The sequence below is a fragment of the Osmerus eperlanus genome, chromosome 17, assembly GCF_963692335.1.
Source record: "Osmerus eperlanus chromosome 17, fOsmEpe2.1, whole genome shotgun sequence".
Classification (NCBI taxonomy): domain Eukaryota; kingdom Metazoa; phylum Chordata; class Actinopteri; order Osmeriformes; family Osmeridae; genus Osmerus; species Osmerus eperlanus.
The window spans coordinates 13,694,417-13,711,570 of NC_085034.1; the positions used below are offsets into that span (position 1 = coordinate 13,694,417).

At 40.3% G+C, this 17,154-nt stretch overlaps 1 protein-coding gene across 1 annotated transcript in view; it reads right to left on the reverse strand.

Annotated features, from left to right (window-relative positions):
• Window positions 1-17,154, reverse strand: part of pnpla3 (patatin-like phospholipase domain containing 3) — a 35,672-nt gene that overhangs the window by 17,991 nt on the left and 527 nt on the right. Inside the window, exons 2-5 of the mRNA XM_062483559.1 lie at window positions 16,254-16,486; window positions 15,966-16,031; window positions 14,115-14,324; window positions 54-114 (exon numbers count right to left, since the gene is read on the reverse strand). Coding sequence (XP_062339543.1) covers window positions 54-114; window positions 14,115-14,324; window positions 15,966-16,031; window positions 16,254-16,486 — 570 coding nt within the window. The remainder of the gene's footprint in view (window positions 1-53; window positions 115-14,114; window positions 14,325-15,965; window positions 16,032-16,253; window positions 16,487-17,154) is intronic.

Consider the following 17,154-nt stretch of genomic DNA (forward strand, 5'->3'; position numbering starts at 1 on the left):
TGTGATTAAACATATTTTTATGTATTTATCCTAAGCATGGTAACAGCACTCACTGTTGTCTTCTAGGAAGCGTAGAGCATCGTTGTAGCCACTTTGACAAATTTCTGCCAAAATCTGGATAGAGAAGAAAACATCTATACAGCTCTATCTGGGAGAGACAGAACTAATTGATGTTAAGACATTAAACACCCATTTGAGACAGTGGCCTGCATCACATGAGACACACAGAGGTGTGTCTCATGTGAGACACACAGAGCATGTGTCACACAGGTCTGTGTGACACAGGTCACACAGAGCATGTTTTGAACTAATCATTTATAGCTCCTGTTTTAATTCTCTTTACTTCATTATTATATCATTTTGTATAGCTTTTGCATACTTTGGACAGACAAATAAAAGACAAGTTAAAAAAGATTGTCAAACTGAAAGGTCACATGACTATTGTAGCTACAGATACCAGGAAGTATTTGCCTTGGTACGGATCAAATTCTCTCTGTTCTTTGGCTGAAGCTGATTCTTCTGTGGAGGAATATCTTGGCAAACTATATAATCAAGGACAGTGGTAATTCTAATTGAAGATATCATTTTTTTATTGATATTTAGCGTTCTACGGCGAAATTAGGCGGGCCGGAAATTGAACCCCCTCCCAATCGCCCCTCCCACCCCATAAAATAGTTTTAGACTGCTACACATGCCATATATGTTGTTGGAAAGCTACGATTCTTGTGATTTTATTGATGTAAACCATTTCAAGATCGAGTCACAACAGCAGGTACAATAAACGTATTTGTCCGACCACGAACATGTCAACAAAGTTAAAGCAAACAGACTACTCACCTAACAAGGCTCAGAGTTGTCCAGTTATGAAAAACAGCCCAACAAAAATAGTCTGGTTACATCCCCCATACAATGTATTACATCTATAAATAGCCTTGAAGGTCCGGGATCATCTGATCATTCATTTATTCCATTCAATCCAGCAAACAAAAAAACAAATCTACATTTCGTTTTTTCTGTTTGCACAAATAATGGAAAACTGTTTGTTTTACTGTTTTTAGCATGAAACGTAACATTTAATAAACAAGGAAACTAAAACAAAATTACAGATCTGATTTAAATTTCTTTATTTTTCTACTTCCCACGTGGTCTTCCTGCTGCTGATTATTGTCACCAAGTTTCATGTCGACCACTGAAGCACTATAGTGCCACCAAGGGGTCAAAGTTGGAGGTGTGTTTACGGCCATAACTTTTGAAAAGTTTTCATAAGTGAGGTATCATTGGATTCCTTAGATGCAGACGATTCGACCGAACCCTATGGCGTCATTGTCGTCCTGAAGGTTTTTCCGTCATTTGTATTTTATGAAAAGCCAACATTTTCGAACTCCTCCTATGCCGTTGCTCCGGTTTTCATGAAAATTGTAACAGATCATCTTCAGACCATACCGATAAAAAATCTTTCGAAATGTATCGATAAGTCAAACCGTTCACGAATAACGCGCAAATGATTTTGACAAATAGCACGCCAAAGCGGACGTGAGGCCTTGTCTCTGCAACGGTTTAGTGTATGGAGACGAAACTTTGGAAATGTCATCGCGAGCACGTCATCTAATCATTTTCCTACCACAATCACCTTGATATGTCAAAATATGACTAAATTACAGCTGTTTATACTTGGGTCAAATCTGACAACGCTCGCCACAGGAGAAACAATTTCCTTTTTTTTTATAAAGTAACCGAACACAGCATTTCCCAGCAGTGAGATTAGCTCACTGGGATAAGATGGGCTCCTTTGAAACGCAAGGTCGTAGGATCGAATCCAGCCACAGTCATCAAGCATGTCGTGATCCCGGATTATCTGTTTAGTGAAGATAGCAGTATAATCATAATGGTAACGTATCGTTCTCGGGGGATTTATACTCAAGAAGAGTCGGATTTATTGTGCTTTGTAGATATAACGCTGCTACATCAAGTCATTGCATCGGATTTCTTGCATCATAAATTCTGAACGGTTTGACCCACAATCCCAAGATCGGACTCTTTTGCTTCTTTGCAGCACACAAAGTCGTAAAATATTACGCTTTCCCACGTCGCACATTTTGGACGTCGGACATGTCGAATGTTGTCTTAAAATGACATATTTACCGAACGCGTCGGCTTATCGTTACAAAACTCGGTATACGTCTTTTTGCGCAACACCATGAAGGTAATCAAAAGTTTCTGGTTAGCGCCCAGTGTTGCCGAAAAGTATAATGTGATTTTAAAAAAGCGAATATTTTATTAAAAGTTTTGCTTTGCTGCTTTAGCTACTGAATTTCCGTATCGAATGCTGCTTGGCCCCTTCATTGCTGCTTGCAGCTATATTTCTTCCTTTTATTTCCCTACCTTTTTATCCTATCATTTTTTTCTTCCTTTTATTTCCCTACCTTTTTTTTTCTTTATTTCCCTACCTTTTTTCAACCTCTTCATATTAGACTGTTTAGACCTGTTCATTTTATACTGGTAGGACAATCTGATAGGGTATTTTGCACTGTAAATCTGAATCTGTTATTTAGCAGTGTTGTCAACATCACCTAAACCGAAACAAGTCATGACCAAGACTAGAGTGTATCGAGACCGAGACAAGACCAAGGCAGGGCGAGGGGGTGTTCCATTAACGTTGATTAAGGAAAAGGGGGGCTTATTTCGACAAGTCTCGCTTACTTCAGCAAGAGTTCCGTTCCATTAAGGTGGCTTATTCTAGTTCTAGCTATGTAACCAAGGTAACTTCTGAACTAGCCTGCTCCGTGTCAGGCTAAAAGTTGAGCTAAATTAAGATGTGTTTCAAATATTTTCAAACAGGCGGAAACAGAATCTCAAAAGACAGTTCCGTCAAGTAAATTCCTGTGTGCAAAGCACAGTCCGTGTTCGGAAACATAAGTGCAGACTTTTTGAAGTGCAGACATGAATGAATTTACGTGTTTACATAATCTCCAAAGAATGTATCAATTTAAATAAACAAGTTAATAAATAATGTCACTTTAACTGTTTTCAAAAGGCATTAGGTAGGTAATTGACCTGTGTAACCGACATAAAATAAGGCCTTAGAAACTAAGCAGAGCGTCTAGACAAGTTATAATCAATTATGGCGTATCCGTTCTTTGACAGCCCTGTGGTGGATGAAGGTGCTCAGATTATACAAAGAGCGTTTATTCCACCAGCCCCAAGGGTCTTCAGAGACAGAAGTAATGCTTCCCTGACCAGTACCTGTGGAAGAGGTATAGGTTCAGCAGGCCCAGCATAGTTTATCTAGTTAGATTTCATTGTCATTCTTTAAAAAAATATGGACACAAAGGTTTGGACACATTTTCCCATATATAGAAAAACACTTTAGCAACTCTTAAGGATGGCAATGAACACATAAGAGCAGCCTACCATCCTTACTAGAAAGTAGTAGAAAGGAGAGTAGTAGACTATAATAGTAGAAAGGAGGGTACATTTTGAAGGTACGTAGGTAGGCCTAGACCCAGTGGTTCCCAAACTTTTTGCAGCATGCACCCCTTTCTAGTGTTTGACACCTGTCAAGCACCCCCAACACCTTACTCCGGTTAAACTTTAAAAAAATTATTGCAATAACTAAATACAAATATTCACTGTATATATTAGAAAACATAAAAGAAATCAGCTATAAATACAAAAAATCACTATTACCGTTTTTAGTGAGATGGATGGGCCTTGCATGTTTGCACACAGATCATCAAAATTCGTGGTAATGGATGACAGTTTTACTCTCTCATATCATTCTCGGCATCTAGTCTTTGTCGATGTTTTGTTTTCAACAATGTCAGTGCAGAAAAGCCTTCCTCACATAAGTATGTGGTTGCAAAGGGCATCAACACTTTAAGTCGGGGGTACTCAATAGGGGGACCGCGGTCTGGATCCGGACCCAGGTGAATACAATTTGGACTGAAGCCAAAATCAAAATTCTAATTTAGTCATGATCGAAGCGAGTTTTCATTGGTGCGTGATTTCACCCCTATATTGTTTTCCTACTAGATGTGGTTTCTATCTTCTGTGTCCAATCCAAAGATCCCATCAGGAGCTTTAATAACTGTAATCACCATGACAACTCACTCACTCAACGTTGACCGCAACCTCTGTGGGTCACGCAGGTTGTGTGTGTCATTCGCAACAACGCAGGCTAATCGATTTGCTAATGGTAGCGTACCTGTTTCTTCCTTAGAAAAAATCATGGCGTGACAAAACCCAGCAAAAAGCGAAAAGTTGATTTAGAAAATCGCAATTTCAAAGTATGCATTTGTGTTGCCGGTGGGGAGCACAAAACCGATGTGTTTAATCTGCAATGAGACGGTTGCCCTTGTCAAAAGTGGTAGAGCTAACGTGAAACGTAATTATGACATAAAGCAAACTTTGAACAAAATAACCCCAGAAATCTGAGGTAAGGGCCAGAAAAATAAACCATTACTGTTCCGGACCCTGGACTGAATGGAAATTTGGTGAGTGGATCTTTTGAGTTTCTAATTGAGTACCCCTGCTTTAAGTGCTTGCTTTGACAATCCTGGATACTCCACCATTGCTGAAGCCCAGAAATCCACCAGTGACTTATTTTTAAAAAGTATGTTGTGTCTCCCATCAGATGATAACTCCAGTAACTTTTCTTGCTCTTGAAATGAGAGATGTGAGATTGGAGGAGTGACTTCAAAAGGATTCTGAATCCATGTCTGAGATTGGTCCATAGGGGGGGAAGTAAGTCTGCCGATTTTGACTGAGCTGGTTGAGATGTTCAATTATGAGGCCTTTGACGCAATCACTTAACACAGATTCCCGGGATTGCAAAAATTCAGATACAAGAGGAAAGCACTCAGTGGAGTTTGTATTTATCCAGTTGGCCCAGAAAACAAGCTTTTTAATAAGTACTTCAACTTTGTCCCGTGTGTTGAAAACGGTGGTACTAAGCCCTGCAGACTTAAATTAAGTTCATTCAAAGTAGAAAATATGTCTGCCAGATATGCCAGCTTCTGAAGCCAGATGTCGTCTTGCAAGCATGAAGACAAGTGAAACGGTTTGTGAACAAAAAATTCCTGAACTTCACATCTGAGCTCAAAAATCCTTGCTAAGACCTTTCTACGTGATAACCAGCGCACTTCTGTGTGAAGTAGAAGTGTTTCATGCTCGCTGCCCATTTTGTTGCATATAGTGCGAAAAGTCTGTGAATTTAACGGACGAGCCTTGATGAAGTTGACGATTTTCACGACAGGAAGTACAGACAAAAGTTCACCTGGCATGTTTTTCGTTGCTAGGGCTTCTCGGTGGATGCTGCAGTGCACCCAGGAAACTTATGGTGCAACTTTTTGGATGAGAGCTACTGCTCCTTTGTGTCTCCCATTGATTTAGCCCCGTCTGTACAAATTCCAACGTGGCGCCCAGTCAATTTTGTGTACTCTGAAAAAGCTATCCATATCCATATCTTGCTCTGTTGAACGTGTGACGAGGGGACAGCAAAACAAAAAATATTCATGAACTGTGTTCTCAAATAAATAACGGACATACACCAGAAGATTAGCTAGGTTCGCTACGTCAGTGATAAGAATTCACTTTTTTATTCTGCTTATTAGCTGGCTGAGGATGTCAGTAGAGATGGGTCAATGACGTATAAGGATTTTCAACAGGCCAATTTTAAAATACAATAAATATGATTTTTTATTGCATTTCTTCAAACATTAACAATGTTGTGTATGAATTTATATAAAACAATTATTTAAACTAATTTTAGTGTTTTTTCATGTTCATGAATTGGACATGACCTTTAAAAATGTCATGTGGTGCGATTTTGAAATATTTTAAAAATGAACATATTTCCTTAACCTATTTACATGTATTTTACAAGTTCTCAGGAATATGAAGTCTGTAGAAATAAATTATCTGGATTTCTTCTGAAATTATATAGTTGTTGATATTTGTTTTTGTTCTATAACATCACAGTCACCTACCTACATGTAGTTATAATACATATTTTTCCTGTGAATTGCACAAAACTGAAAAGTATGTCTAAACAATATAATTCCCTTAACCCTTGTGTTATCTTCGGGTCATTCTGACCCATCAGTCATTGTGACCCACTGTCGTATTGCGACAAATTTACCTCATACAAAAACAAAGTGAAGCATTTTCTTTTAACTGTCGGGCTGTCTCAGACCCCCCACATTGCAATGGTTAAAAGAAAATTATTTTTATTTGTTTTTGTATTGGGTGAAATTGGGTAAACACAACGATGGTTCGTTGTGAACCTTTGGGTCATGTGACCCGAAGGCAGCACGAGGGTTAAGCATACTCGATCAGAGATTAATATTTTAGCCTCAGAAATGACATATTTCATTTTCTTTTTAATACAGTTATTGCCATTTCTGGTCGCACCACATGATGTGTGGTCACACCAAATGATGGGGCAACCATATATTGTCAAAAATCTATAGATTAGGAAGCAATAAATTGCATGCAAAAATCTGAAACAGATTTGTAATCAAATCTAACAGTTTTTTCAGTGAAGGCAAACATTTAATTTTCTTTTCCACAACATACCATTTTCGTAAAAAAAAATATCACAAACCGCTTAAGAGAATAGACCGTTCATGGCATTTTGCAAACATTTCATGAAAGATTCAAAGAACAACAAGGATTGTTGGAAAGAACTACTCTGGAAATCCAGAGTTCTCACAAGAGCACAATTTGAGTTTGCTCAGCGAGTCACTCTGGCAATGAGTAATGATGATCATTACCCATGCCCTTGGAGCCGAGCTACACCAATCACATCGGTGTATCTGATAGGCGGGCCAGAGGCGAGCTAAACAGATGACAACACCGCTGCGATGTAGAAGTCTGGATTCAGTCAGTAAACATTGGTCGTAGTATTATCCAATTGCGTGCAGTGATATTTTCAAATGCATGCTTGGTGCCGCCCCTCGATTTGGGCCATCTTTATTACTCATAGCCAGACCCTTAATTGTAATTTTCCTTCATTACTCCATCTGGGTTTGCAGTATATTAGCCGGTTTTCTCGGCCCAAATTATTGGCGGTCAAATCAGCGAACAGAGGGAGTGGCTGAGAATGATGACGTTGATTTTGTGTGCTATTTTGAGTTGGCAACACTGCCGAATATCCAGAAGATGAAGCCGGAGCAAAAACAATCTTTGCTGAGTTTTGTTGGTGGCCATGATGTTGTGGCCCTCCTCCCCACGGGGTTCGGGAAAAGTTAGATTTTCCAGCTTGCTCCGTTAGTGGTGAAGGAGTTGGCTAAGGCGAACATTAGCTATTGGTTGTGGCAGATCCAGAGTGGCTCTGGGAAGATCCAATAGTTTTAAACTTCAACAGAGTACCCGCCTTCAAGGAAATTAACGCTTGTCAATGGGGAAAGCCCAGACTCCGTACAAATGAAATGTATGAGAGTCTGGTAGGACGAGGCTACTCTGCTCTTGCTGCAGGGTCGGAATTGCACCACATCATTTTTTCAATTCAGTCAAAATTTACAGACACAGCATTGGCCACCTAAATAAAACTAGCTAGTTTCTTGCAGTAGGGTACCATGACATTTTCTATCAAAATATCAATTTGTAAATATAAATGAACATTTATTGTCTTTTTGAGGTCATACCACATGACATCCAAAAGTGGAAACTACATACCAGCCATTCAAAAAGTTATTTTCTTCAAAATATTAGAGAGGGTTATAAACCTGCTTGTTGCTTTCAAGGGGCCTTTGCAAACTGATGTATGATGCAGCTTCCTGTCTTTCAGTGGAATTCAAAATAAAATCTCCAAAATGGTAATTTCTTGGTCGCACTGCATGATATTTCATAAAATGGGCATACTCGGACAAAGTTTGTTTGTATATTATGACATAAATATCAATAAGAGAGCACTGTAACTTCATATAAGACTACAAAACACTTTTGAAATTATGCCAAACAGGACAGAAAATAAATGTTAATACATTATGAGCACATTTCCAGAAGTTTCCAAAATAGCACTCATGCCTGACCGGTCGCACCACATGATATTTTGACACTTTCAGTAACAAAAAAATTTGAAATGCCATATGATTTTTGAAAAATGAATGTGGTTACATAAAGGGGAGAGACACTAAATATAAATTGTGTTTTTTTCTATAAATCTAGACAATTTTTAACTGGAGAAAATGCAGTCGGACAGTAAATTTAGGCGTCATGTTATTGACCCAGATATCGAATCAATGCGACGAGCCACAGTATTGTCATTTCAGTCAAGACACTCACGTTGATTTCACCATTTATTCATACACATTTATTCAAACCATACCAATGGTTTTACATTGGCGGAATGGATGTACATGGGGAAACGCTCCCTGCCTTCACTGCAGCATGCATAACGTGGGGCAGGGAGCAACGAGTTAAATCCCCCACGGGGAGAACAGACAGACAACATGGGGGAGAAGGGGATGGTGGTGGGTGGCAGCAGCACAGACACTAGGTAATCGAGGATGCGTGTGCGTGCATGTGTGCGACTTAATAGTGACGCCTATGGGCCTATGGGCTAGATGGCCATGGATGATATGACGCGCGCTGCTTGAGTGCCATGCCTGAACCTGCTTCGCTCATAGAGAGGGATTTTGACCAATGTTTTCTGCTTTCTCCCCGAGCATACAGTTCACCATGTGTTTGGCAACGGGTAAGCACAGATTTTCTCCAATTCTGTGGGGCATACCTTTTTTAGCTATGCGGTAGCTCGCCAGATATGAAGCTTTCTGTGCATTTCCCTAAGCCTGAATGGGAGTGGATAATCTGCAGTTCTCCAATTTTACTTGCAGGACCATATATGAGGGCTTGACACTGCTATTAGCTAAACCTTCACCACAGACTACACATTGCGGGTTTGGAATTTCTGCATCACCAATCCATGTAAACCGGAAATGTAAACCAACTGTCACTGTATTTGCGTTTCTTACTTGACTATTTCTCACTGTAGCCAAGCCTTGACCACTGTTCAGTCTGTCTGCATCTCTGTGTGTCTTTGCATGTGGGACATTCTTGAACAGGGTTGGTGACTTAAAAAGGTTTAGCAAAGGCAACTATGCCAGGAAATATGAAGGGTATACTTTGCTCCAAAGCAGTACCTGAATATTATCATCCGTTTTCCAGGGCCCCGTTCGTCGTAAGGGTTGAAGCTAAGTTAATAAATTGTCCCTTTAGCCTGTTAACATTAGCGAGATGAGTGAGAACAGCAAATATCGGTTCGTCAACGGCTGATCCGCATCCAAATCATATGGTTAATTTAAATCAGGCTAAACTTTTAGGGAAATTGCACGTGCACGTCCTACTTCAAAAGGCAGGAAAGGTCGATCACCAAAACCGTGATTTTCTAACGGTATGATGGCGGAAAAGACGAAAGAGAGAGCGGTGATAGGCCATTCTCGCCATCCGAGCAGACTATTATAATGAGTCTCTACGAAGACAATAAGCATATTATCATGGCTAAGTCAAACCGCTGCCAGAGCAAGACAAGCAGCTTTGCAAAAAATTGCCGATAAGCTAAATGCGAAAGTTTTGGGGAAATGTATAGGCTCATCTTAAGTGCCTCATTACCCCAATCAATCAGATCACATTTCTTTAAATGTGCCTGCTGGCAGTAGGCTTAATGGAAATTAATAATCGAATGAGATCTTGCTAGCGAAAATAATGATCTCAACTCTTTCAGAATAAGTAGGCTAGATAAAAACAAGGCCAAAGAGTATCTAATTGATACGAATTCATAGACACTTATGAGGATATATGTAGGCTACTGCGCTTATATCATGTACTATATATGTGTATATGCATGTAGGCCTATGTGTAAATCCCTCTTTGATTTCATTGACTGGGACATGGCCAGGGAATATGATGAATTGATTCATCAGCTGGTTAAGCGCCAAGTACACTTTTCTTACAGCACCGCATGCTGCGGCTTTGCCAATGTTTTCTGCATCGCCTATACTGTATAAATATGTCTGAAGCACAGTTAAAGTTTCAAGTAGCTTTATTGTCAATTTCTTCACATGTCAAGACCTAAAAAGGAATTGATATGACATTTCTGTTGGAAAAATTGAATATGTAACACATTTATCCTGTATAAGAATGATTCTGTGTTCAGCATTCCTTGGGTGCAAAGAGAGACCTAACCCCAAATCTGAACTCTGGGTAAACATACAGGACCCTTATCTTGGGGCTGAGGACTTAGAAGAAGGGGGTTGGTTTGGTTGTTTTAAGGAGATACTTTGTGACAAAGACTATAGGTGGAGACGCAAGGTCTGGTGATCATTTGTTGACACCTATGTGAAGGAGTTTACAACCCCAGGACCGGAGATCCTGTTGTTGTGTTTCAATCAGGGTTGATGTCGTAAACACGCACGCACACACGCGCGCTAGGTCTATGCAAGGGAGCCAATGAAGAAGAGCCATGGGACATTTGCATGCCTTTGTCTTAACCAATGACTGTAAAGAGCGGGGCTGCTTAAATAGGTAGCTAGCGCAACATGCTAGCAGACAAACTTTGTAGCATGTGGCGTGTGATGTTTTTGTCTCCTTGTGGGCCGGCCGCAAGCAATAAAGCTTTCTTAAACTTGTTCACTTGTTCACGACTGACTGTGCAATGCTTGATAGATTAATATTCCTGACAATTTCCCACTCTCCCACAGTGAAACATATAAAAAGCACAGGCACAACAGAAAAGACAAGACATTTCCTAAAACATAGCGTTACATATTCACATACAGCAGCATAAGCTCATAATAAAGCATAAAGCTTGCTGCGGCGTGTGATATTTGCAATGTACGGCCCGAAAAGGTCTTGCAAATAAATGAGTCCTTGTCGGCTGAATCGATATCGCTCAAACAAGAACTCATCCGTGTGAAATAAAGGATCTTGGCAATCGCGAAGAACTCTATTGGTATGGAAAGCTAATCGAACTAAAATATAGCTCCTTGGTCAACTAGGTCTCTCGAAAAGGGAGCTGCCATGTTATTTTCCGGGGGTGTGGCAAGCTTATCCAGCTACACTTACGTTAGCCTGCTCTGGAGCAGGTTAGTGCTAATTGATATGTTACTATGGTGATTTATCGAAAGTTGCTTCCATGAACCAAAAAGAGGGGCGTTTTTTTTATTATCTTAGCCTGAAAATTAGCTCGCTAAACCGCTTAGCGAGCTACGACGAATACCCCCCAGGTCATCTTGAAACACAAAGAATCAAGGAGACTTTTTATTCAATTGTATTTTCATTGTTTAAAGTAGCCTATATGTTGACAAGCCTCTATATTACTTCATTCTCTCCTTCTGGCTTCCCTAATATTATAGGTGCAATATACTGTCCCCATGAGTGTATCCACGCCCACTGGAAGACTCAGGGGGTGACTGCCTGGTGCCCCCCGGATTGAAAAAGCGTTTCTAAAATCCCCTCTAGAGTGGCAAAAATGAGACCAAGTGCCCTACTGTCATTCACATTGTGAAATATGCTTGTGTGCCCAGGGTGCTCCTTAACGCAATAAATGATAGTGTGCCCTCTATAAATGTAAAAACATGTCTTAATGAGTTCCTTTATAGTAAAGAAAATGTGATGCAGTACCCTATAAGGTGCCCTTACAATGGTCTGTATTTGACTGTTCCCGTGCCCTTACTTCCAATGGAAAAGGGTGCTGTTATGAACTGCCCTTTATGCTGCCCCTACATGACAGTGTCCCAAATGGTGCCCTTTCCAAAGAAGACGATTAGATGCTGTGCCCAACAGTCTCCCCTACAATGTTCCCACTAGGGCATGCTTTCCAAAACTGAGGCCAAGCCCCATCTGGACCTGTGGAGGCAGACTATGTGAACTGGAAATATGGAAATATGGGGCAGCTGTCCATACACTATCAGCCAGAATGGTAATAATTGGATTTGGATTAAATATGCACGCGTAATAGAAATAATTATATATTCTTAGTCATGCTGAGCTATTTTAAATGACTGTTCTGCCGAGCAAAGTGTGCTCCAGTTTGGGTCACCTTCTGATCTGAAAGTCTGTGCTGGATCTGTGCAATAATACTTATTTCAGTGAATCCCCATTTTAGTCATGGTTATCTTTCCTATCTATCTTTATTTTAAAGCTCAGCATTTAGCCGGTTTAATTATCGGTTAATAAATGTGTGTGGCAAAGTTATTTTGAAGAAATGTATAAATGTTATTCAAGATGTGAAGACAAAAACATAATTAGCCCACATCAAGTCCAAACCATGGCAATCTGCAGTGTCTTGAATTTATACATAACCTCCAAATACAATTTTCAATTGCTGCCATGTTCTTTTTTTGGCTAAGAGCTTCTTAGGAACGTTCTAAGAACGCTCTAGAACGCTCTTAGAACGCTCCTAAGAAGCTCATAGCGTTAAGAGCTTCTTAACGAATCTGGGAAACCCGGCCATTATCAGTAGACCTAAATGCATTAGTTATGTTAAGTAGATTTGGTAGGCCTACAATTTACGAATTTAAACGGTCAACAATGTTTTGCCAGATCGTCTCCCTTGCCCTGTTATTTGTGGCAGTATTGCAATTTTTCGGGATAACTCAAAAAACCTCATAAAATCCAGTTACGCTGCTGAAAATAACATCGCTCTGTTGGTTTACGCTCTGCTTTTTGTGACATAACTCTTATTATATCGCCTGATCTGGGCTGCTTTGGTTCTTTGTGTGCGCGCACAATCTAAGCTTATTGAGGTCTAGCTTGAATTAGCGTTGCCCGTTAGTGGAACGAAACGTTAGTGGAACGGCTTGAGTCTTAAGTCTAAGTTAACGTTTACCTAAGTGAGACTTTTTCGTGTAAGCGCGACTTGCGTTAGCGACATTGATGGAACACCCCTGTGAAGGAATGACATCTACTGCTAATCAATGCTGCTACAACAATAAATATCTCAAGTATATAAAATGTGTAATGCTTAATACTAAAACATATATCCAAATGTGATCAATTGCTTTAATTAAGAACAGATGAACTGCAACAGGTCTGTGGAGAGTAACCTATGTCATGCTGAATGTAACTGTTGGTGTGAGAAGGAATGCTGAAGGTCAGCACACTGACTAGGGAGGCTAAATGGTGGTGCCCAGATGTGAGCACAATGGGGCCTCTCAGCTCATGGGAGTAAAAGTGTCATCATGAGAGATAAGGTGATGCTTTGGGCCGTGGAGGATGCAACTCTCTGCTCTTGAAAGTTGAGTCAGACCATCTGGTATGTCCCACCTTTGGATATACAGCCCACCCTCGGATGCCCCGTTACCTTGGAGACCCTGCCCCCCCTTTCTCTCTGAACATCAGACCTTGGAATGGTCTGCCCCCCCTTCTCCTGGAGACTCAGCCCCCACCTTCCCCTTTCTCTCTGAACATCAGGACGTTGGGATGGTCTGCTGTTTTTTCCGAGACCTAATGCTGTTTTGTCTGAAGATGACAGAAGTTTTTCTGAGACTGAATGACTTTTAGGTTACTCCGATGCCGTCTGACGACGTCTGGTCCGAGACCTGATGCCTTTTCGTTTGAGTCTGACACTTGACTCTGAGATCTGAGGATGTCCTAAAATGAACATCGTACCCAGGTCAAGATCAGACCACTCAAAACACACAAGCAGTAGGGTTTGACTAGGTAAAAAGATAATTTGATCTGTAACCTTGTATTTGAACTCACAATTTGCACTCTAAAAATAATGATATGTGCTTATGGCCAGGCAAAGCAGCCTATTTAATATATTTGTTTGTTTTCTTAGAAGTGGAGGCGCATTAGTAGGCTACTCGGACTCTGCTATCACATCTCTCTCTCACCCAAGTGAAGGAGCGCGGTACCGCAGCGTTTATCTTAACTTTATTAAGTTGGGAGAGGTATGTGGCCATTGGTTTTTCTATTTTGCAACCCGTGTTGACAAACACAAAATAGGGCCGAAAAACTAGCTTTATTATTATAGACATGTTCACTGTTATTCTTGTTCAGTGCGTAGATCAATCAACGTATCAATAATCCATCCATTCATCGATCCATCCAATATTTTTTTCTATCTAGATATCTATATTTGTTGTGGTGCAAGATGGCTGTTCTGGTACCTTTGGTTCAGGGGGAAAAAGGGCCTTGCTGAGACGGTACATGTTGCCCAGGTTCATCTGGATGCTAGTGTTAGTGAAGCGCAGCTCGTGGAAACTGGTGGAGCTGTCACAAGGGCAGATGTCGCTTTCGCCCGAGAATGGTGAAATTGTGATGGTGTTCTTTAGCTCTGACTGGGGGAGGTTGTCACTAATCCCTCCATCCACATACCTCTGTGGAGAAACAGGGGAGATAAATGTCAAAGAGACAAAGACAAACAGATGTTTTTTCAGGCATCAGTCTATGTCGTCATAAAATCGGCAGTTTGATAATAAGGTCAATTATATCCAGATATGCTTCCATCTCTAAAGACAGTGTCTGATCTGTGTACATAACTAAAGACAAGGAGGGTTCTGTTTGACCATTTGCGTACTTTGTGGCTACCAAAAGCCAGAGGGGGGCAAAATTCAGAGAAGGTTATGGTTTATGAGCTCTGGAATGACAATCAAATTTGTTCAACTGGGGAGTCAGGTGGCTGAGCGGTTAGGGAATCGGGCTAGTAATCTAAAGGTTGCCAGTTCGATCCCGGCCGTGTCAAATGACGTTGTGTCCTTGGGCAAGGCACTTCACCCTACTTTGCCTCGGGGGAATGTCCCTGTACTTACTGTAAGTCGCTCTGGATAAGAGCGTCTGCCAAATGACTAAATGTAAATGTAACTATGCATGGCATCTCTGGTTTATTTCTCTATCAAGCAAACAGAAGCTTTTGCATCTCACCAACATATTGCTAGACTTCACCACTTCATCCTACACCTTACCGTTGACCGTTTTCTAATTTAATAGGCTTTAATGTAATACAAATTTGACTACGATAAACTACAATCTGTCAGCCAGATTTTACTGAAATAATAACATACAGCATACATATCTGTGTAGGGCTTAAGCATATCATTGAGTATAGCTACAATACCCACATAGAATATGTTTGCAATGAGTGAGTCATTAAAGTTGGCTCTGAGCCAAACATAAAGAGTACACAATGTACAGCAAACAGACAGACAGGCAATCAGAAAGACAGAGACAGGAGTTAACTTACAGGACAAGGCAGTCGACCGGAAAATGTCCCTTTCTTTAACAGTCTATCATTCACCCACTCCCTCCTCCTTCCCCCGTTCCTCTTATCTAGCAAATACCATGTGTGTTCTTTACATTGCACTTTGACACAGAAATTGGAACATGCCCTTAATTAAACAGGAACTGCAACAACAATTTTAAGGGCAAAAAATGGTACACGCAAACTCTCTAAAAGTTTATGTTTTCTATATGACTAAATATAAAGTTAATATAGTGTGTGGCTATATAATGGTAAAATAATATATAAAGTATATTGTGTAGTCCATGAATGATGATTATTACACAGTATTCTATGTCTATTATTTATTATATCTGTCATTGTTCATGTATTTCAGAGATCTAATGTAGTTTATGTATTTTTCGAGTATGTTTGTGTGTCAACTCATTTTGTGTGACTCATTTTCACAATGGAGCCATCCTAAACTGGTTCCAGTGGATATATCTCAGTCTGGCAGAGTTCGATACAGCCTTGACCTGCCAAAGAAAACTGTGACTACCAACAAGTAATCTGCTTTTCTTGGGTAAACACACTGGCATGAGTAGGATCAAACTGACAGAAACACACACACTCGATAGTATTACCTAACCAAAGTGTAACACTGTGGCAATATACAGCATGTAGTAAGACCTAATCTATGAAAAAGATCACTGTCAGAGTCCAATGCCAGATAATTTGTAAAAATAAAAGTAACAGTGATCAGCATTCCTGAGTCATTTGATATTGAGCTGTAGAGGCTTACCACTCCCTGGAAAGCTGGGGGAATCAGACCACAGTATACTGGAATAAAACAGCTACAGATCAGGGCCTGTGTGGGCATACCAGAGGACAGATGTAACAACACACACCAGTTAACTTTACAGGGTACACGTTCAGTCAAATACACCCTTATTGGACAAAGGGGCCATACCCTCAATATAATTCTACATGTGACTGAGTGTGCTCAGGAATGTTCAGGTGTGTCTGTGGGTATCAAGGGATAAATAAGATGACTGGGTTCAATGTTCAAGGCTAATGGGTTCTACCACACCTGTACAAGCTCTTCCTTAGAGTTGAACTGGGACACCAGGACATTCTGCCCGTCAGAGACACGGGTCAGGGATACACACAATCTCCCAGAGGACAGCTTGTGCGCATCAGAGGGCAGGTCACGATCCAGGCCCAAGCGGAGCCCCTTGACCAGGTTGAAGGAAGGGTGAAGGGGGCCCAGGTTACGCTTGCGAGCCTCCTTTGACACATTGATTACATCCTCACAGCATTGTGCTATGAGTTGGAGACAGAAAGAAAGGTTTAGAGAGAGAGAAGTGTGTGTGAAAGAGATGTATAAGTAAATAATCTCTATGTGGTTTTATAGACCAAAATGAATAGTATCTGGGACTTTTACATAGATCAAACTAAACAAATTAAACAAAAGCCTTATATCAAACTGTGATCAAACACCTGGTTTTCCTTTCAGCCTTTGTTATTGGCAAGTCACTGACTTTCCTCATTTTTCTTATCTCTGGAACATTCCTCTGTGTTACTGTGTAGGCTATAGCTTTGTACTGATTACCCACTCCCCTTTTTCTGTCTTTCAATCTCTTCTTGGTTTTCTGTGATACACTGTGTACTATCTAGACACTGGGTGGCTTCTATTCAAGGAAACTTATATGGTGTTTAATGTGAGTGAATTAATAAACTGTTGCTCTTTCACACTTAAATCAGACCTGTTTTTGTTTGAGTCATCCCACAGGTATATAATGCTTATTTGCTCTAAATCATATGAATGCAGAAACAAATGTGCACTGAAACTAAGATATGACTGACTAAATCTGTTAAATAACAGATTTAGCAAAATAAATAAAAATAACAAATAAAAATCTGTTAATAACATTTGTGTCCTTCCAGGCAACAGTGTAGTTCAACCCTCCTGACGACGGGTATACGAATAC